This window comes from Leptodactylus fuscus, chromosome 2, assembly GCF_031893055.1.
Source record: "Leptodactylus fuscus isolate aLepFus1 chromosome 2, aLepFus1.hap2, whole genome shotgun sequence".
NCBI lineage: Eukaryota > Metazoa > Chordata > Amphibia > Anura > Leptodactylidae > Leptodactylus > Leptodactylus fuscus.
The window spans coordinates 247,208,114-247,231,085 of NC_134266.1; the positions used below are offsets into that span (position 1 = coordinate 247,208,114).

Consider the following 22,972-nt stretch of genomic DNA (forward strand, 5'->3'; position numbering starts at 1 on the left):
AATCTGATACGTATACGCAAGGGAGATGAATGGAAGACTGCGTTCAACACCAGGGATGGTCATTACGAATACCTAGTCATGCCTTTCGGCCTGGCCAATGCCCCCGCAGTTTTCCAGTCATTTGTAAACGACATCTTCCGTGACCTCCTGCAGACCTCAGTGGTGGTATACTTGGATGATATTCTTATTTTTTCATCTAATATGACTGACCACTGGCGAACAGTGCGCATGGTCCTTTCGCGCCTGCGTGACAATCGGCTTTACGCAAAACTAGAAAAATGTTTGTTTGAGCAGGAGAGACTGCCATTTCTGGGGTACATTGTGTCAGGCGAAGGCCTCCAAATGGATCCTCAGAAGCATGAGGCAATCCTCAAATGGCCGAAGCCTCAAACTCTAAAGGCAGTTCAGAGGTTCTTGGGTTTTGCAAACTATTACGGACAGTTCATTCCACACTTCTCCACACTAGTAGCCCCCCTTTCGGCTCTCACCAAAAAGGGAGCTAACCCTAATAATTGGACTCCCGCAGTAGAACAGGCGTTCTCCATGCTAAAGCAGCGATTTGTAGAAGCGCCCGTTTTACACCGACCAGACGTGTCTAGACCTTTCTGTCTGGAGGTGGACACGTCTTCCGTGGGAGCGTTAATTTGAACGGAACCAGAGACGCATGGCGTCGATGCGCCGTGGAGGGGGGGGGGGGGGGTAGTGTTAGGACTGTGCGGCAACTGCGGCCGAGGGGTCGGGTCGCAGCCCGTCTCTCTGCGGTAGCGTATTGCCGCCTGTCACTTTCCCCTTGTGCCGGCAGTCAGGTTTAGCAAGGGTTAAACCCTCTTGCCGCCGGAGGGTGTGGTCAGGCTGTGACTGACAGTCGTGTCGACCAATCACCTCCGCCTTGGGCAGCTGGCTTGGCCGAAAGTGGACCGCCCTTTCCCTTTATAAAGAGGGAGGTTCCTCAGCCCGCTGCCCTAATGTCATTTCACAAATGCACTGCGTGTGATAAGGATAGCTAGCTAGCTAGAAATTTTGTTAGGCAGAAATTGTAGTTCAGGTAGAACTCTATTTCTAAAAAGTTTAAGTTGGTAGTTGCTAGGTGTGCCCCAGGAAGCCACTGTGTGCACACTAGCTAATTGTGGACAGTCTAGCACCGAAGTGCTGTCTAGACTGAGTCCTTGTGCGGCTGCTCTGACCTACACAGGCCGCTGTGATTGAACAGAGCGAACTGGGTGTGTAGAGGGCTGGCAGTGGCGTCTAACTGTCAGACCTTGTTCACACCAGTGCGCTTCTGTGGTCCAGAGCCCAGCGGGCTCCTTTGGGTTTCTTTTGTTAGTTTTTTTTAATAAACCCAGCCAACCATAACACAGTCTGCGGTTCTTGGCATCGATGATCCGCATACATTCAGCAAATTGCTGCCGTTGATGGTTCGCCTGCTCCGGCATTTCGGCAGCTCTCAAGCTGTCCTGCTGCTGAACTTGTTCCTCACGCCGTGCCTGTGATTGTTCCAGCATCTCAGTAGCTCGCTGGGACGCCATATAATGAGCGTGTTGTTGGTGTTGATGATCCGCCCGCTCCGGCGTTTTGGCAGTTCTCAAGCTGGCCTGCCTCTGAATTTGTTTCTCACGCTGTGCCCGTGATTGTTCCAGCATCTCAACAGCTTGCTGGGACGTCATATAATGAGTGTGTTGTTGATGATCGATGATAAAGGTGTTTGCCCATGTCAGTTTGTCAGCACTGCATGGAGCAGATCAGTTAATATGCAAATGCTTGTACACAATCCACTGAGCATTAGCATGTGTTAACTCAGAGAGATAGTAGACCTGGCCTTCTCAGAAACTGAGATAAGGTGCTGCCTACAACAGTGTAATATAGTATGTGAACATAAATTCATAATGGTGGTGAAGCCATGTCATTTACTGGGATTAAAATGTTTTAATAGAGGTTACATACTATGTGACAAATTTCATTGAAATCCGTTCAGCCGTTTTTGCGTGATTGAGGAACAAACATCCAAGCACACAAACTTTCACATTTATAATATAAGTAGGATAGGATATGTAAATTAGCAGTCTGGAGCACTGGGGGTTGCTCTGTTTCTCCAAACTGCTACATCACCACTGCTCTAACACGCCCTTATTCCTCCCTCTCTTCTGCGAGTAACAGGGTTAAGTTGAAATTTCGTCTTGAGCAGTTTGGAGCAAAGCAACCCCCCTTTGTGCCCCAGGCTGCTCATTTGCATGTTATGAAATAAATACCTCTTCAATGGAGGCAAAATGAACGTATGGTGGCTCAGTGGTTAGCACTGATGACTTGTGTTTGCGTGGGATTCCTCCAGGTACTCCGGTTTCCTCCTATGCTCCAAAGACATACCGATAGGGAATTTAGATTGTGAGTCCTGCGTACGACAGTGCTGACAAGATCTCTGTAAAGTGCTGCGGAATATGATGGCGCTATATGAGTCAGCAATAAATGTGTAAATTCTTATGGGGGAGAAAAGTGTCTGCAAAATTAAAATATGTAGCAGAGTGCATGCTAGCTAAGTGAGAGGCCTTTGACAAAGGTATTGGGAGTTACTCCCACACACAAATGCCAATGCATGCATCACACATTACCCTGCCACAACATGGATTCTCAGACCGTAACCTGTCCCATCCCAGTGGCTCCTCGGACATTATATTACAATCTTACTCTCCAGTTTCCGCCAGTTTCTCATCCCCCTGAGGTTGCTGAGGAGTCATCATCATCATCTTCAGCAGCAGCCTTCCTTTCTTTCTCCTTCCCCTTTTTACACAGATCACGCAAGCAGTGCTCAGAGAGTATCACAGACACTTCCGGGTGCCCCCTGGAGGCTAATTAGCATAGCAATAAAAGCGGGCTGATTCAAAAACGGCTGTGAGGATTACTGAATAAAAGGCATGCCTGGAATAGTCTTTCTAAAGGCAAATATATGCTTAGTTAAGAAAATCACTAATGATAGAATCCCTTTAAAAACGGGCACTTTTCTAGTGTGAACTATATTGCAAAGTTTGTTCCCTTCACCTGCTCTATTGCTTTATAAAAAAAAAAAAATATGGAAAATTTTACTTACACTTTTAAGACTCCATGTACATGACCGAGTGTGCATGTGATTTGGAACAAGTTTGCAGCGGAATGCTCTTGGATGACACTTTGGTGTCACTCCGAATGTCCATTATGCATTCATGTCTATGGGGAGTTTTGATCTGTTCTGATTTGGAACAGAATGCATTGAAGGCCCCCCCCCCCCTTCTGCTGCAGACTCGACCCCACATCAGATGCGCAGCCAGTCACGTGCATTGGGTCTAATAGATTGTCCGACAGAGTAACAATGATATGCAGTAATGATTTGGAATACTAAGTCCGTCCATCATAAGATGACAGCAACGGATATTAATGGTAGTAGAGTAAGGACACAGACAGCGCCCCCTCTGACCAGTGTCAGTCTACATTCACCCACATGTACAAAACATGGCGGACACTTTCTGCTGTAACGCAGGACTTTTTCCTCCATCAGAAGTGTAAAAAAACATAATGAAAGGAAACGTCAGCCATATTTTTTTTTTACGTGGGGGTTAATGCAGACTGACACTAGTCAGAGGGGGCACTGTCTCCATCTGTCCATTGCTCTCATCCTGTGACTGATGAGAACAATGGACATTTAACAACGGTAGTGTGCGTCGGCCCCAAGACTAGAATAAGCCAGACTGTAAGGGGTTAATGTCTTAAAGTGAAACTGTAACCAGAATATTATTTATTGTAAAGTACACCGCATTGGATACATTGTTTTCCTTATGAAAAAAAAATATTTGCCCCCGACTTGTTTTCTAGGGAAGTTAAGTCCTGACTTTGCATAGCCTGCGCCTAGACACGAGTACCAGCTCCAGGTTATACACAAGAGCATCCGGTCTTCAGGGAATGAAAAAAAGTTTTTGACTATTTTGTAAAATTAACTAATAATAATCTTTTAAGTGTTAGATGAATAACAAGCTATGGAAGAGATGGGGAGTGGAGAACTGGAAAACGTACCGTAGTGAGGAGAGAGCGTACACAGGGGATACAGGGGATATAGCTGCCCACAAGGCTGCAGAAATCATTACCATGAATATATTCTGCTGTAAATGGTTTGGGTCTATGAGGTATTGTAGCTTTTTGCTTCCCTTTGATGTGTCTCAATGGCATAGGAAGAAATATAAGGATTAAATTCAAAAATAACTTGGTCTCTTTGAAGGTACTTGCCTGCCCTCTACTGGAAGTTTTCAAGTTTTACATCACTAAAGATGTGTGGACGGGTCTGCTGAAGGTACGGAAAGTTGGAGAGTAGCATATTTGTATACATTATGAGAAGGTGACAGGCAAAGTGCTGGTGTCCCGCTATATCAGCCCCAGATTCCTGACTTGTGTGTGGTCCTTGGTGGGTGTGGAATAGGTTTCAGCCCTAGGTGTGGGTCCTGAGGCTCATTTCTGGCCCAAAAAAGGGTGCTGATCCCGCACTTCAGAACAGATCCTGGGTCTGTCTTATGTCTGGCTTTGTCCTAACACTGAGAGCCTTGTGTACAGCTGTTGATTTGTTTAGCTGTTAGTAAGCCACACGTACAGTTAGTATTTTCTGTTTTAGTTAGTGCTCAGACGAGCAGGATTTTGTTTGACGTTATTTTGCCTGATATTGTTGTTGTATATTATTTTCTCAGTTTTGTGCCTGACATGAAGGTTTATTTATTTATGTTGCTGTTTTTTCTTAAATAAACTGCTTTGCTGCAAGATTTGTGTCCCTGTCTCTGACTGGTTGGCTCCGCACTACTGCTTGTACTGAGCTACCTACCCCACAACATATAAAGATTTACAATATGTCTGCCTCGATATTAGTATGGTATCAGTGTAATACTGATGGGCTGTCTTTTATAAAGGAAACTGAATTACACAAGACTGTTCCTCTATCTCATATTGATGCAATCCGGAAACCGTATAGGGGTCATTTATAGTTTGAGCACTCTGTATAGACTGAGAGGCATTCACAATTTTTTTTTTCTCTTTTCTCTACTCGTCCAGTTTTTAATCCGACCCCTCGGATTCCCCATAGGTTCTGAGAATGAATGGTCTGCAGAGCTGATTTGGTGCTCTGTTCCCTTCTCTTTAAAGGTGTTGTCTCATCTCATGGATCCTGGTAGCTTATATGAATTGAAGACTTTTCCTAAATATAAAATATATTGCTTTAGAAATTCTGCTTTGTTTGCCTGCTGTGTGACCTTATTCCTCCCATTGTTTACACAGCGTTGCTATAACCATGGACCCATAGGACAAGTACCGTCACTCACTCACGGATCTTGCCAGTTTGCTGATAAAGCCTGGTCTATTATCTATGTAAACACACAGATAACACTGAGTCCATTCTGTACAAGCATCTGCATATTATCTGACTTGTATAAGTGTTGTGAGACTTCTCTGGCTGTTTAGGAAGAGGGAGGGGAAGGGAGGAGAAATACAGGAAGTGAGATGAAAAGACCTCAGCTAGATTGCAGAAACAATGAGATGAGAAAACGCCTTTAAGTAAAAGGAGCTAGCTATAGTTTCTTTCACAACCAGGATTCAAAGAGTGCTACTAAGTGAAGAAAACTTGGAAGGGGTGTGCTTGTTCACATGGCAGAACATTTTTCCGCCGTGTGTTTTTTTGGCATGGCTAACCGCGGCATACTGCTCCTGATTAGGCCTGAATGAATGGGCCATAACAAGAGTACGTCTCGCCTGCCGCGGCTGACTCAGCCGTGGAATCCACGGCAAGATTGGTCATGTCGCTTCTTTTTTCTGCTACTAGCTAGTGGGAAAAAAAAGCAAGCGGTTCCTGTTCAAGTCAATGGGAGCCATTATTGCAGGCGGATTTTGAGGTGGATTCTGCGTCAAAATCTGCCTGCAGAAGACTCTGTGTGAACATATCCTAAGTGGATACTGGTGGATCTTATTAGAGATATATCGGTAGACCAATACTATAGGACTAAGAAATACCGCAATAGGCTGTTAGATGTTAAGATTGGCCTCTCATCTGGTGTAGTTGTGAACAGTCACAACTACTTTTGCTAGGTTCACACTAGTGCAGAAGACGGAAACCTGTCAGATCGGGTCCGACTGTGAGTGTTTTATGCTCTCCGCCGCAAAACCGGTTTTTAAAAATCGGACACAGAGTACTGCATGTCCGACTCTGTGTCCGGTTTAAAAAAAAAAAACGGTTCCGCGGCGGAGAGCATAAAACGCTCACCGGCGCCCACGGCTGGACATCTTTCAAACCCATTCAAATTAATGGGTTTGAAAGAGTCCTGCAAAACGGAGACCGGGCGCAGATGTGAACGAGCCCTGATTTCGCTTATCACACTAATAGATAGAAGCTGCGGGTCCTCCCAATGTCTGGACAGGATCCCAGGTGATGCAGGCAATGGAAGGAGAGTTGGAAACTCCAATGAAGAGGGGAGTCCGCGATTCTTCAGGAAGATATATAACTTTATATAATTTTTTGGGGAAGACTTCTCCTTTTTCAAGTGTTGATGAGACAAAACAAGTGCCACACACAGAGTTACACAATATAAAGGTAATGCCCCGGCTAGGTCCACCTTTAGTGGGAGGGGCCTAAACCGGAGTGAATTTACATAGACAAGCCACTGCTAACAACGTTGGTATTATAGTATGAATAATCCCCAATGGGTAATAAACTTACTTAGTGGTCTCAGTGGTATGCCGCATTCAAAGGCATGAAAGTTATACACTGCGCGCGTGTGGCGTGTGGAGAATGTCAGTGCGCATTCATAGCCTCTCTTCCTACCGTCTGAGTCCACGAGGTGCGCGGGAATGTCAGTGTGTGGAGGATCCCGCGCTCCTCGTGGACTCGGGCGGCAGGGGCCTGAGTAAGAAAAAAAAAGCTTAACAATTAACTCCGAGTAGGACAATTTCAGGGACACTGAAAATCTTAAATGGCTCAAACTCTGCGATTAAAAACAAGACCAATATCATATCTGTAGCCCCCATAACAGGGGCATAACTACCGGGGTAAAAGCGGTTGGTGGCTGCCACAGGGCCCAGAACATTAGGGGGCCCGGCAGCAACTGCTACCACCGCAGATTTTTTTATTTTTTTTAATAGACCACTACCTGCTGGAGTAACCCTATTTACTTACCGATCCTGGGTGCTGCCCATAGATTTAGAGGTATCACTGGTTAAAGTGGAGGTGGCACTTTCACTTTAACCAGTGTGCAGGAGAAAACGAGCAGCTAACAGTTCAGGGAAAGGAGATTTTATTATTCTGCTGTCCGTCACTTCGTGATAACACCCCCGACCCCCTCAAGTATCAGTTAGAAGCATACTAGCCGTTTACCCCTTTATATGCTTAAGTCAAGGCTTACAGTCAATGCTGCAGTCGATTTTTACAGAATAAAAGTAAAAAAAAAAACAAAAAAACAAAAAGAAACGGATTGGATATTTTTTGAATGGAGAATAAGTTCTGCAAGTCTGACTTTTTTCTCTGCCCAAAAGAGCAGATACCAGATGGAAATGCTCAAACGCACACCTATGGATGGTTTTTATGGATGGTTTTTATGGATGGTTTTATTGCTTGATGTTAATCGAAATAGATTTGTAGGACTGATCAATGGATCAACAACTGGGTACCAGAGCTTTCATCAAAAGTTGAACTGTCTGCGGGATCTTTCTGGGCAATCTGTTCTCTGGCTGTATAAGCCTTCATATGTGGTGTGCTATCAGTTTTTCTGCTGCGAATAGCCCCATTATGACTGTATAATACGGCTATTTTCTTTTATGTTTTTAACATGCAATTCTGCCAAAAGTAATTGTTAGAGATGAGCGAACACTAAAATGTCCGAGGTTTGAAATCCGATTCGAACAGCCGCACACTGTTCGACTGTTCAAACGGATTTCCAACCCCATTATAGTCTATGGGGGGAAATGCTCGTTTCAGGGGTACACAAAATTCGATAAAATTCGAAAAAAAATTATACTTACCAAGTCCACGAGTGACAGTCGGGCTGGATTCTCCTTGAAGTCTTCTCTCAGCGCAGCGTCCCCGCGTCTTCTTCCGGCTGGAATTCACTCTGCCTAGGCATCGGGGCCTAGGCAGAGCTGACTGCTCATGCGCGGACATGCGCAGTCGGCTCTGCCCGGCGCCTGAGCAGAGCCGACTGTGCATGTGAGGGCATGCCCGCGCATGTGCAGTCGGCTCTGCCTAGGCCGGATGTCTAGGCAGAGTGAATTCCAGCCGGAAGATGCCGCGGGGACGCTGCACGGAGAAGACTTCTAAAGGTAAGAGAAGAGCCAGCGTTGATTGGCAGAATGTATAGCATTCTGCCAATCAACGCTGGTTCTGCATCGAACCTTAAACTTCGAACAGCTAGTAGTGTTCGATCGAGTACGAGTATTTTGAATACCGTAGTATTCGATCGAATACCTACTCGATCGAACACTACTCGCTCATCTCTAGTAATTGTAAAATAGCAAACAAATAGCTGAGAAAAGTCCATAAGTGACTATAATATAGGAAATTCAGGGACACTGGATTTGATATAATGGTTATAATGCAGCTATAAAGATTCCTAACACAGAGTAATTTGAGCACAATAAAGAAAACTGCTTACTGTCTATGACTAATATCCCATCACCCTATGTATGCTGTAGAATCCTCTGTGTGCAGAGTGACATGTAGTGGCTGACCATATGAGAATAGACTTGCCCCTCCATTTCCTGTGTTCCCATTTTTGATCCTGTTGGTTTCTAAAGACAGACTTAACATAGTAGCAGGTGGTGAACAGCAAATGAGCAAGAAGGGAGACACCTTGTGGCAGAAACTGTAGAAAGTGTTTGTTTTTTTAATGACATGCATTATGTTTTGGTTCACAATCACTTGTTCTATTAGATGAGACTAAGTTGTCCAAAAACTTTATTGGTCATTTAATATATGCTTGGTTTTATGTGTTCTTGAATGTAAGTGAGGCATTACAACAAAAAACTATATACATCATAATCTCTATTTTTTGTATTAATTTGTTGTATTTATGCACTTTTTTCTTTTTGCCACAGAATCCTGACAACGGGTCACAAGCTTCAGTACCTTTGGGTAGGTTTTTTTTGCATTTGTTTATGTCTTTTAACCCATTCCCACTCTGTGCTGTCCTCTTACTGAGTATATATGCACTTCTGACATTTGGCTGTGTTACACAGCCGAGGGCTGGGACCCCAGCCGCCAAAGTTGGATGATACTCTGGCAGATTAACCGATTGGATGCCGTGATCAATAGCAAGATCGCCCAAGATGCAGGATAGAAACTTCTGACTAGATGGTACCATGTCCGGATCAAATTACACAAATTCTTTGCATCCGGCTCTTTGAGGTGTTGGTGCTGTAGCAAGAAGGAGGTTGCGCTACTACATATTCTCTGGGAGTGTGCGGGACTGAGGGACTTTTGGGAGGGGGTTCATTAGGTGATTTGTAAAGCATTCCAGGTCACTCCCCCTTGCATGCTGGCTTTCTTTCTGCTCCACCTCTCGGACTACTCCCTCCGTGCTTATCGCAAATCCTCTTTGCGACACATGGTTAATGCCGCCAGAGCATGTATTCCTGCGCTCTAGTCGCTAAATTCATCTTCCCTCCTTCACTGGTTCTGCAAAGTGGAGGATATCCAGGTCCTGTTTCTTTGAGACACGTGTGAGTCTTATATTGATGATTGGATGCCGTGGATCCACTTCCATGGTACCCAGTACTATAGAGACCTGGTGGGTTGATTTCCACTTGGTTTGTCTCGCTTTCAAGGGGTGGTTGCTGGGGCTGCTTGTTTCCCTTCCTCTTTTTCTTGTTTCCCATTATTCCCCACCCTCCTCTTCTATTCTCATTTTTTCTCTCTCTCCCCCCTGCTCTATCTCTCTCTCCCATCCTCTTCCCTGCCCATTTCTCTTTGCTCTCCTTCCCTCTTCTCTTCCTTGTGTTCTTTTTGTTACGTTGCATTTCTATTCTTCTCAATTGTTTATTGGTCCTTGCTGTTCAGGGCCATCTTTTGTACTGTTTGTCTGCTTGTTGTGTTTGCTATAAATAATTTGTAAAAAACAAACAAACAAAAAAAAAAAACACTTAGTAAAAACACACAAAAATATACAAGTAATAAATAGTAAAACAAAACAAAACAAAAACACACTATCCAGTAAATATATATATAAGTAAATAGTAAATAAATACTGCAATGGGCAAATTAACATATTTTGGTCACGTTGCTTTCCCCAAAAAGTAACAATAAAAGGTGATCAGAAAGGCATCCTAATCAAGGGGCAACACGGTGGCTCAGTGGTTAGCACTGCAGCCTTGCAGTGCTGTAGTCCTGGGTTCAAATCCTGCCAGGAACAACATCTGCAAGGAGTTTATAGGTTCTCTCTGTGTTTGCATGGATTTCCATCCCATTCTGCAAAGACATACTGATAGGAAAAATGTACATTGTGATCCCTATATAGGGCTCACAATCTACATAAAAAAAAAAAAAAAAAAAAAAAAAAGTCATCCTAATTATCAAACTTTGGTACAGCTAGAAAGTACTACTTGTCCCACAAATAAAGAGCCCCGACATATTTCCGTAAACAGTACAGTAAAAAAAATTATAGGCAACACAGTGACCCCAGGAAAATCACAAAATTTTAAAAAGTGGCGTTTTATTTGTAAAAGCAGTAAAACCTAATAAAAACCATCATAAATCTGCTATCGCCGTAATCGTAATAACCCACCGAAAAAAGCTGCCAAGTCAGTTATAATGCAGAGTAAATGTTGAAACAACAAAATGCAAAAAATTCTGATAGAACTGTGTGTTATTTCACATGAATGCCCCCAAAATGTAAATAACAGCCAATCAAAACATATGTACCCCAAAATAGTGGCAAATGAAAGTACAACTCATCACACAAAGAATAAGCCCTCATATAGCCGACATGTCGACAGACAAATAAGAAAAAATATTAATTTTGGAAGACGGAGAGGAAAAATATGAACAAGGTCGCTGTGCATTAATGTATAAACTAGAGATGAGTAGTATTCGATCTAATGCCTCGCTCCCACAGGAATGCGTGTAAGCGGCCGAACACCAAGGGGTTAAGCGCATTGAATAGTCACTGCGCTTAACCCCTTGTGTTCGGCCGCTTACACTCAGTCCTATGGGAGCGAGGTATTCCATCGAATACTACTCGCTCATCTCTAGTATAAACTATTTAAGGGAGTTAAGGCTTTAAAAGAGGTTGTCCAGGATAACCTGTTTTTGAAGGAGGTTGGGGAAGGTGAAAAAGAAACCCATACTTGCCTGTCTCCAGTGCTCTGGTGTCTCCCACGGTGGTCCGATCCTGTTACTCCCTGGTCTTGCGGGTAGTCCTCACTGAGGCCAATCACTGGACTAAATAAACGAATCGGGTCGTCACTTGCATAAGTGACCAATGACATTTCGTGTCCTTTCCTTACACCTCCAAGACCACTGATTGGTTTCAATGGTCCGTTATGATGAGGACTTCTGCCAAAATAAGACCCAGGAGCAGCAAGACTGTCCCGCAGTGGGAGTCACTGGAGAATCGGGCAGAGGTGTAAGTGTTTTTTTGTTTTTTTTGTTCACCTTCCACAATCTTCTTGCCAAAAACGGATTATCCCGGACAAGATTCTGTACCGGACACCGCTGTATAAGGGAGAGTGATACTATGATAGTTACTACAATAAAGGGGCCTCAGTTCTCTAACACTGCTGCAGACTTAGGAATTAATTGTATTCCCTATTATGCTGTAAATTAATTTTGGAGATTTTGCCATTCCTCTGTTATTCCTTCCTGAAATGTAAGTAAAAATTGATAACTGGATGTTACTGGTTGGGGATGTGTCCCTATCCAGTCCAACCTTGTCTAATCTGTGTTACCATTGCCAAATTCTAAGGATTCACCTCCTTAATGAGAATGATAACACGTAAGTAATCCATAGGTTTCCAGGGGGAATAACAGAGGGACAACTCAGAACTCTTACGAAAAAGATGCTTCAAAATTGATATTGGGGGAGGTACAAGTATGTACTAAAATAGGCATGTCAGGAGCAATGACAGATTCTAACGAATTAAAACAAATTCAAAACTAACTAAAATCTTTATTTTAAATCCCTACCCCCCCATTTCAGTAGTGCAAAAATAAAGCGCCTATAAGGGTACACCCAGAGCTTTCTATAGATCTTCTAATGGCACATAGAAATATGAATTATAATGTCTGGGGTGACCTTTGCATTCCATCAATTCTTCTCGGAAATTGCAGACAGTTTTTATAGGAACTCAGCAGGAAGGTTGTTCCCGACATCTTGGAGAACTTTTCTCAGATCTTCTGTAGATGTAGATGCTCCAATCCTTCTGTTTCTTTATGTAATCCCAGACAGACTGGACAATGTTGAGATCAGGGCTCTGCGGAGGCCGGATCATCACTTCCAGGACTCCTCCTCCAAAGGGCGGTCACACCAAATAATGATGGGATTTAGATTTCTCTTCTGCTCATTCCTTTAACCACTTCCGGACCGCCCATAGACTATAAACGTCAGGGAAGTGGTTGCCTTGTTCTGACAGGACGTACCGGTATGTCCAATCAGAACACAGCAGCTGCACGGAGATCATGCAACTGCTGAAGCTGGGAGTCGGCTGTAACTTCAGCCGGAGCTCCCAGAGAGATGGCAGGGAAGGTTTATTACCTCCCCTGCCTTCTCGATCGCTGTGTATACAGCACTCAATGTGTATACACAGCTCTGGGCGCCGCCATGATGCGGCCGCCCTCTGACCCGGTGGTTACGTGATCCGCTGGGCTCAGTGTCTTACAAGAGCTGCTGGGTCCTACAGCACCAATATCAGCTCTGTAAGTCTAAAGAACAGTGTAGCAGCCTCAGTTATAGGGGAAACCAGGCTCCCTAACAAAAAAAAAAAAAAAAAAATGTGATCAGATGTCAGACACAATCTGAAAAAAAAAAAAAAAAAAAATATATATATATATATATATATATATATAAAAGTTAAAAAAATGAAAATAAAATAATAATAATAAAAAAAAATAGTACGCTAATAAACGTCGTTATTAAAGGCACAATTTCCCTCCTATTTTGTTTATATTTTCCCGGATATAAAAAAAAATTAAATCACATTTGAAAATACAATGAACATAAAAATAAAGCCCTATGTGTCCCCGAAAAAAGACGCAAAAATTAGTTGACTGAGACATATGAAAAACATGTTACAGCCCTCAAAACCGCACATACAAAATAAACCTAAAATGTGTCTGGTCCTGGACCACAAATTGGCCCGGTACTGAAGTGGTTAAATAAACTATTAACCCCTCTATTCTTGGAAGCATCCTGACTTAGTGGAATTTCCTCCACATCTGCCTGAATTTTTTGCCCAGTACTGTATATTCAAAGACATATTTCAAGGTCCACTCAGGGTCTTAAAATATGTTTTTGGTGAAATTTTTTTAATGTACAATTTTGAAAAGATGCAGTTCACGTGTTCAGACTGTAGATGGCAATGTTGCCCTTGTTTTCCTAGATGTCATATAGTTAGAATTACACCAGGTCTGTGCCTCATACTGTTTGTCACATGCTGTGATCTTGTAACAACTTCTTACGTGACCCTGTCCCTAGTATATGAGCAGTAAGGGTCAGTCACACTGACCCAGCCACTGACATCCCATAATTTGCTCTGATGACATCACAGGGTATTATCTCCTAAATATAAAAAGCAGCCCTTCTCTATAGCTGTAGAGACAATCTGCAGTCATTTTCTGCTTTATTGGTAAATGATCCATCTTCTTATATTATAGAACTGGAAGAAATTGTCTTTGTGATACAAAGCCAGAGTAACTCATTCCACGAAAAGCGAGCCAAAGACCTGAAGGAAAACATCTTAAAACAGGCTGCAGAAATCGGCAAGGTAGGTGAATGTCATTTGCTCAGCGTGCTCTAGTGCTCTGTTCCTGGAACCTAAATTTACTTTGCACCTATATAGTTAATTGCAGAATTACAGGCACGTGTCAGTCTGAACTAAAACCATATAAAACATATAGTTGTATTTGACATGTGTCGCCAGAAATGTACTGTATATACTTGAGTATAAGCCGACCCGAATATAAGCCGACCCCCTAATTTTACCACAAAAAACTGGGAAAACTTATTGACTCGAGTATAAGCCGAGGGGGGGAGTGCAGCAGCTACTGGAAAATTTCAAAAATTAAAATGGTTGTAGTTTTTGGGTGCAGGGAAAGGGGAGGGTTTTTTTCCCCCCACTTGGAATTCAGCCTAGCTGAATATAGGGGATCTGCAGTGCTCCTATTAACCCCTTCCCGACGGAACAGGAGCACTGCAGATCCCCTATATTCAGTAGATCGGGCACTGTCACACACAGGGATACCTAATGTGTTTGTATTTCACAGTCATTTTCTACTTTTATAAGTATTCTAAGGAGTGATTTAGAGCTTTTTTAAAAAAATTTTTTATTAAAGCTTCTTTATTTTTTTCCCACTATTTTATGGGAGATTCTATACACTACTACTGCGGCTGGTCATAGACCTCCCCCCCAAAAAAAAAAATAAAAAATAAAATCAGCACAAAAACGGTGCAGAAAAACTCTGCTTAGACTCGAGTATATACAGTACTTTTTTTTTTTTTTTTTTGTGAGTTTTTTTTAAATTTTTTTACATTTTTTATTACTGCCTATATTAAAAAAGACCAAAAATTATACCGCTAAAATCTTGCACTTCTATTTTGACTTATTATTTGTCTACCACGAAGCCAAATAATATGCTGAGAGTTGCTGTTTACTGTAGAAGACCTTGGCATACTGGTATCATGAATGGAAGCTGCCGGCACGCAGACTTTGCCGGCAGCCGGCCATTTAACTCCCCGTATGCTGGCTACTTCCATTCATTTCTATGGGTGCGTGCTATTCGAAACGGCTGTTTCGAATAGTGTTCGCTCATCTCTAGTCAGGTTACATCTTACAATAGAAGTGTAAAGGGGAGGGAGAGAAGAGAGACAAAGCCACAGACTGTATACGACTACATAGTAAGTTTCTATCCTCACCTCTAGTGCTTCACTCACATACAATACAGGCCTATGTCATTTCCTATATGATCCTGCTCCAGAGTGTGAAAGAGAGGAGAGCATTATGTAGCAGATTCTCCTCTGCTTCCTGTGTGCAGTGTATGTGAGATGACATGGCAGCTAATCTCCACCCAACAGCTCAGGGAGAACTGAAAATTTGAGATAGATCACGAACAGGGGAAAACTGATAGTTTTATGCAAATTGCAAGTCATAATGGCCAGAAATAGTGTTATTTCTCATGAGAATCATGTTAACTTTCAAGGAATAGGACACATGAGTATACTACTCATGTGCATGGCATGGGCTGCATATAACTAGTATATGTCTTCTGTAAGCTAAAGCACCTGATCAGAACAGCCATTAGTATCCATTACCTTCAGGGTATTGATATCCTCTTTATCAGACTTGTATTGGGACCTCAGGGCATATAGTGATACATTTGACTTCTGATCTGCTGTTGTATACCCAAGATTGGTGGAAGATTCCAGGTGGAAGATTGGTTTGGTACAACAAGTGCTGCCCTGCTGTGTTACATATAAGACAGCGTCTAACTGGTCTGTAGGAGCCAGAACTCTTAATGGTTGGAAGGGGATCAAATACTTATTTCTCTCTGCAAAATGCAAAGAAATTTATAAAATGTATACAATACAATATGATTTTCTGGATATTATTTTTGATATTCTATCTCTCACTGTTAAAATTAACCTACCCTTAAAATTATAGACTGTTCATGTCTTTGTCAGTGGGCAAACGTACAAATTAAGCAAAGGATCAAATACTTATTTCCACCACTGTATCTATGTATTCTATCTGTTGCCCACCACTGGTGACTATTTGGTCTCTTGTCACGTTGCCAGAAGTCCTGAGCCCCCCATGTGGTTGCTGAGAGCAGTCAGCGGAGTTCCAGTTCTGGAGGTAGAATAGGTCATCAGTATAAGATCAGTAGGGGGTCAGACTCCGGGGACCCCATGATGTACTGCACAGTGTATGGAGCCAGACATTGACTGCTCATCACACTGTGTAGTGGCCATGCCACGCTATTGCAGCTCAGGTTCTGTATGTTGTGCATATCAGCCAGGATAAACTGGTATTCAGGTATTTTTACAGCCTGTCCCCTTTGCATAGGCCATCAATAATGATCTGTCTGGTCTGATGCCCCAGTCTCAAAACAATAATCAGACTTGAGAGGGTAGGGGGCTGTCCATATTCACGTGAATGGGACCACAGAAATATGGACACTCTTGTGCCCGGTGCTATTTCAGCAAATGCCTGAATGGACTCCTGGGGTTTGGAGCCCATAAATTATACCCTGACAACTATAAACAGTGGCCATTGATGCAAAATCTACAAAACCCCTTTAAAACTTCCTCCCAATGCTAAACATCATTTATCTATACACATCTACAGGTATTTTCTATTTCTTGTACTGATCTTAAACTGTGTGATATCTGGTGCCCTGTTCACAAATGTAATATTCATCAAGGTCAAGGGGCAGGCGGACCAGAAAGCTATGAGTAATCGACAACAAAAGGAGTTCGCGTAATGCGTAAGCTTTGGACTATGCTCTTGTATCCTGGACGCACAATGTAAGAGTGTCTTTTTATTTTTTTATCAATGAAGTAAAAGTTATCTTTTAATTTTTGGTTTGCTGGATACATTTTTCACATTGTTGCACCTTAGTAACTCCATTGCAGTCTGGAGTAAGTGTCCGTGCAACCTTTCATTATTACTAGGTGGAGCGGTTTTTCCTATTTTTGTTGTTTGTCTACACTGGACCAGGAAGCCCCTGGGATAGGGATGGGAGGGTACATGGCAAAACCGTTCTTGGATACCAGGAAAGCCTTGTGATATAGGTCGAGTCTAATTTTCAAGAGTAACCACTCTTAATTTTTGCCACTAGGTGGCAGTGTTGTATTCCATATTGTAAAATCATGGAGCCTTCTGCAGGTTCAGATCCAATCTGTGTGTGTGTGTGTGTGTGTGTGTGTGTATATATATATATATATATTTACTAATATTGTATATACAGTAATATAAAATGCAGGCTGTTTTATTACTAAAAAAATTTCTGTATACTGAGTGCAGGTAGCTGTGCTGTCTTATACATTACATTTATTAGTTTTTGTCTTATTCTCACTTCTTTGTTATTAGGTTTTTTTACGTTCCATAACTATAATTAGAACACAATCCCCTGTAAATGTGTTCTCAGGATCCTCTACGTTCCTGCAGTTATTCATTGCTCCATAAAAGTCTGTCTTTACCCAAGTTATGAAACCTACACATAAATGCTCTCTTCTACACTAAGGCTGCCCATATACTGTATATAGCTGTTAGCTGATAGCTACAGGATATCTCCCATCTCCTGTGTAGCAGAATGTAAATGTATTCTGAAGATAACAGAAGGGTTGCTCCTGTTAGAATCCCGTTTTTTTCCGTCGCGACTTCTGCCATCAGAGAAGAATCAAGACACTATATACACTCACCGGCCACTTTATTAGGTACACCATGCTAGTAACGGGTTGGACCCCCTTTTGCCTTCAGAACTGCCTCAATTCTTCGTGGCATAGATTCAACAAGGTGCTGGAAGCATTCCTCAGAGATTTTGGTCCATATTGACATGATGGCATCACACAGTTGCCGCAGATTTGTCGGCTGCACATCCATGATGCGAATCTCCCTTTCCACCACATCCCAAAGATGCTCTATTGGATTGAGATCTGGTGACTGTGGAGGCCATTGGAGTACAGTGAACTCATTGTCATGTTCAAGAAACCAGTCTGAGATGATTCCAGCTTTATGACATGGCATTGCATTATCCTGCTGAAAGTAGCCATCAGATGTTGGGTACATTGTGGTCATAAAGGGATGGACATGGTCAGCAACAATACTCAGGTAGGCTTTGGCGTTGCAACGATGCTCAATTGGTACCAAGGGGCCCAAAGAGTGCCAAGAAAATATTCCCCACACCATGACACCACCACCACCAGCCTGAACCGTTGATACAAGGCAGGATGGATCCATGCTTTCATGTTGTTGACGCCAAATTCTGACCCTACCATCTGAATGTCGCAGCAGAAATCGAGACTCATCAGACCAGGCAACGTTTTTCCAATCTTCAATTGTCCAATTTCGATGAGCTTGTGCAAATTGTAGCCTCAGTTTCCTGTTCTTAGCTGAAAGGAGTGGCACCCGGTGTGGTCTTCTGCTGCTGTAGCCCATCTGCCTCAAAGTTCGACGTACTGTGCGTTCAGAGATGCTCTTCTGGCTACCTTGGTTGTAACGGGTGGCTATTTGAGTCACTGTTGCCTTTCTATCAGCTCGAACCAGTCTGGCCATTCTCCTCTGACCTCTGGCATCAACAACGCATTTCCGCCCACAGAACTGCCGCTCACTGGATGTTTTTTCTTTTTCGGACCATTCTCTGTAAACCCTAGAGATGGTTGTGCGTGAAAATCCCAGTAGATCAGCAGTTTCTGAAATACTCAGACCAGCCCTTCTGGCACCAACAACCATGCCACGTTCAAAGGCACTCAAATCACCTTTCTTCCCCATACTGATGCTCGGTTTGAACTGCAGGAGATTGTCTTGACCATGTCTACATGCCTAAATGCACTGAGTTGCCGCCATGTGATTGGCTGATTAGTAATTAAATGTTAACGAGCAGTTGGACAGGTGTACCTAATAAAGTGGCCGGTGAGTGTATACCCTTTAGATAATTGGTTGAATATCCTAAGGATAGGTCATCAGTGTCAGAACTGTGTGGTTTAAGGCCCGGTTCACATCTGCATTCGGGTTTCCGTTCGGGGAGTCCGCTTGGGGACCCACTGAGCGGACACCTATGCACATAAAAAAGCGGTTACCTAAGGAAACCCGCAGACCCCATAGACTATAATTGAGTCCTTGCGGTTTCCGCACAAAAAAAGCAGAGAGAAAAGTGCTACTTGCAGGACTTTTCTCTCCACATATTTCATGCGTATAGGGGAACAGAATGGCCTGAATCAGAGGTGAAGAGGGCCTAACACCCAGCACCCCGATGAATCGGCTGTCCTCAGTAGCTAATAAACAGTGAATGGAGCAGAAAGCAGACAGCTCTGTACAGTGACCAGACCAAGTACTGCAGATCAGCTGTCTTTCACTTGAATGGGAGCTAAGCTGCAGCGACTCTGTTCATCCACTACACAGTGCACAGCTCTGTCTGCTTCTTGCTCTATTCTCACCTGATGAAAACAGCTGATCGGCGATTTTAAACTGAAAAGAACCTTTAATCTCATGTGAGTAGGCACCTTAAGTCTAAGGCACCATGAGAAGTCCCGCAGCAAATCAGCGCTGCAGGAAAAACCGCAGTGGCAACACATTGTGGTTCTTCCCGCAGCACTTTAGACAAAAGTTTGTTGGGTTTTCCTCTGTGGAATTTCTGTTACATTTCTACCTATGTGGAAAGCGCGGGTGTTTCTGTAGGTACAATTGACATGCTGCAGTTTCCAAAACCGTGGCGCGTCCGGACCATGGTTTTCACTGCAAAGTGGGTAGGGAATTCGCTAGAATCCCATCCACTTTGTCCTTACTGTAAAGCACCACGTCTGCGGCATTTCCACTGCGGGCAAATTGCGGCGTTTTCGTCTTGTGGGGCCCCGGCCTAAAGGGGTTTTCTGTGACTTATGTATTGATGACCTATGCTTGGAATAAATAGGTCATCAATATATGATCAGTGGGGTCCAACACCCCACACACCAGTTGTTTGGAGAGGCCGTGGCACTCACAACTATGGCTGTTTTTTTTCCTGTGCCAATGACTCATGATCATAGGTTATATGGTTCAACATTATCAACTTCAAATGGATTTTGTGGGACTACAAACATGCAGAATTCCCACAAATCAGGTGTTTGGATTGGCCACCGCACTCACAACCACTGTTTAAATTCCCTTTGATGTTACATAAATTGGTACAGCAGCAGATCAGTCCCATTCAAGTCAACGAGGATAATCTGCAATACAAAACACAGCCCCTACCCAGTATACAGCTTTGAGCAGCTGGGGTTTCAGCCCCACTGATCACCGATACGTCATCCATGTGTACATCTCACAAATTATCTATAAGCACACGTACATCTTATGGTTTCTGTACAATTCAACTAAGCGCACAGTACTCTATAATATTTGGTTAAAAATTACATTTCTGTCAATTTCAGCACAGTTATGATGTCTGCTGTCAGGTGGGCGGTCCTAGGCTGAACATATTTGTGTTGGAAGTAAGCCCTTGTTCACATCAGCATTTGGATTCCGTCTGGGGAGTCCACATGGGGACCTCCTGAATGGAATACCGAACACAAGTGCAAAGCGCTATGCTGTAAAAGTACATGGACCCCATAGACTATAATGGGGTCCGTGTGCTTACCGCCAGATCTCTGCAGGGATCATGCGGACAGGAAAGTAGTTCCCAATCTACTTTACTGTGCGCATGATTCGTGTGGGCAGCGCGCGGCAAGCACACGGACCCCATTATAGTCCATTACTGCAATTGCGTTTGTATTCCGTTCGGGGGCCCCCTGTGGACTCTTCCCAGACAGAATCTAAACGCTGATGTAAACGAGGGCTTGCATTTGTATTCCATTCGGAGAGTCTCCATGCTGACTCTCCCCGTACAGAATACAAAAGCAGATGTGAACAGGGCATAACAGAAATGATGACTTGGGAAGGGACGAGGCTGGAAAAAAATTGCCAACTGTGCCAGGATCAGTGAATCGTCACCAACTGGAGGATGCAAAGAGTTGGTGGAGGTGGTGAAAGGTAAATGACATTACCCGCCAAAGGTGAAAATACAGGAGAACAAATTCCACAATCTTTGTTTTCTATCTTTTTTTATTGCTTGATGATACATGGTTTGTAATTTTGTTCCCCTATGTTATAATTTTGGGTGTATTACATCGATTTAAGTGAGTTTCCAGTATCTAATAAAACTTTGGAAGTATGTTTTATCATGTGCTGTAGCTCCATGAAAGTCACAATATTGTAACGTCTCGGCCTTGCCTTTGGGCAGACTGTGATTTGTATTTCGGTCGTTGAGTCCTCCAAAGCTCTGTCAGTAAATAATGGCAGTAAATGACAGCTGGGACGTCTCTTATAATTGACTTCATTACATGGAATCGCTGCTTTTGTTACTCGTATTCAGGTGAAAAGACATTGTATCTGATATTGTGCGCTGAAGGGTTACGATGCGGTGATAAAATAATAGTATTCTGGCGTATTGCTGCTCTTCTTAGACAAGCATACAGTATATATCTTTCTCTGTGACGGCTTCATCATCTAAAGGGGTTCAAAGAGCGGGAACAAAGAGGGAGTGGACGTCTCCATCATGTATACACAGAATGTTACAGCAACTTAGAGAGGAGTTTCATGTGCCTGACTCTATTCTACTTTCATTGGTGCCATGGAAGGTGGATCTGACCAAGCACATAAACGCTGGAATGTATGGTAAGGGCTAGTTCACATGGGGTTTCGCGTGAACACATTCCGTCGCGGCTGCTGCAATGGGATGCCGGTGCAGTGCACTAGCATCCGGACGTGGCTTTCCGCTCCGGATTAGCCCCAAATGAATGGGCCTGGTCTGGAAGGTGGTGTCACGAGGCGGACGCCGTGGCCGAATCAGCCACGGAATCCGCCTGATGAAAGGGCAGCTTGCGTCTTATGACCGGCTTCCATTGATTTCAATGGGAGGCGGCAGGATTTTGACGCGGATTCCGTGTCAAAATTCTGACCATTTTGCCTTGTGTGAACTAGCCCTAATAGCAGTCACAATGAAGGGTCTTGTCTCACTGAACATCTGTGACACGTTTTGGTTTTGCTAAGTGTTACAAGGCTTATAGGCAAAAGCTACAGATCTTATATATAGACTCTTTAATATCTGACTGCCTATGGAGCCCAAGATAGGACCCTTGGGGTGTGTTGGGACACGACTTGGGGTAGACTTAGCGAAACTATAAGTAGTGAAAGCAACGTCTTGCTTTATTTTACTACTTTCACACAATTTCTTTCCTCCAGGTCGCATTTGTAAGCCAAAGCAGTAAGTTCTGTCTAGAGATTCTAGTGTAATATTGAAATTGTAATATCAAGAAGGAAGTCTTGGAGTTATGGAAATTATAGGATGGGTAGACATGTTAATGATATGTAAATGGTAAAAAATGGAAACACAATATTCGTGATTCATTAATCATTCATTATTCAGTATGGAGTATGAGCACCACATGCAGAAATACAGGCACTTCTACTCCTGGGCGTGTTATTAAGAGGTTGCTAATGGTTGTCTGAGAGATGTTATATCACACTGAATACCCCAATCTGTATATAATTCAGCCAGTATTACCTATCTGAATCCTTCTCTTTCATGTGATTCACTGACCAGATAAAATGTGCAGGGGCTAATGCACAGATCCCCCCATGTCTTCTAAGATAGACTGTACCACATAAGCACCTGCACAGGGGAAGACAAGAGCTTTGTCACTAACTACTGATAAGCAGACGGCTCCTGCCGGACGGCTATAATGAAGGGGCTCACAGCTCAGCTTCCTGTAGTATATGCTTATAGTCTCTTAGATTATTCAGGAGTATATAGAGAGAATTACACCCAGCAGGTAGATGCAGTACAGTCTCTAGCTGTCCATGTGATGCTGCACTGATGCATCATGGGATTGATAGCAGAGCAAAAGAGAGAGAGAGATATAAAAGAAAAGAGGAAGTTTGGGAAGAAGTTAAAGGGGTTGTCCCATCACAAGGATCCTATCTATACTGCTAGTTTATGTGGATTTAAGACTTTTCCTAAATGCATAACTTTATCAAAACTGCTTTG

General features: G+C 43.2%; 1 protein-coding gene across 1 annotated transcript in view; it reads left to right on the forward strand.

Annotated features, from left to right (window-relative positions):
• B3GLCT (beta 3-glucosyltransferase) overlaps positions 1-22,972 on the forward strand; it is a 334,604-nt gene that overhangs the window by 170,494 nt on the left and 141,138 nt on the right. Inside the window, exons 3-4 of the mRNA XM_075265985.1 lie at positions 9,079-9,115; positions 13,850-13,959. Coding sequence (XP_075122086.1) covers positions 9,079-9,115; positions 13,850-13,959 — 147 coding nt within the window. The remainder of the gene's footprint in view (positions 1-9,078; positions 9,116-13,849; positions 13,960-22,972) is intronic.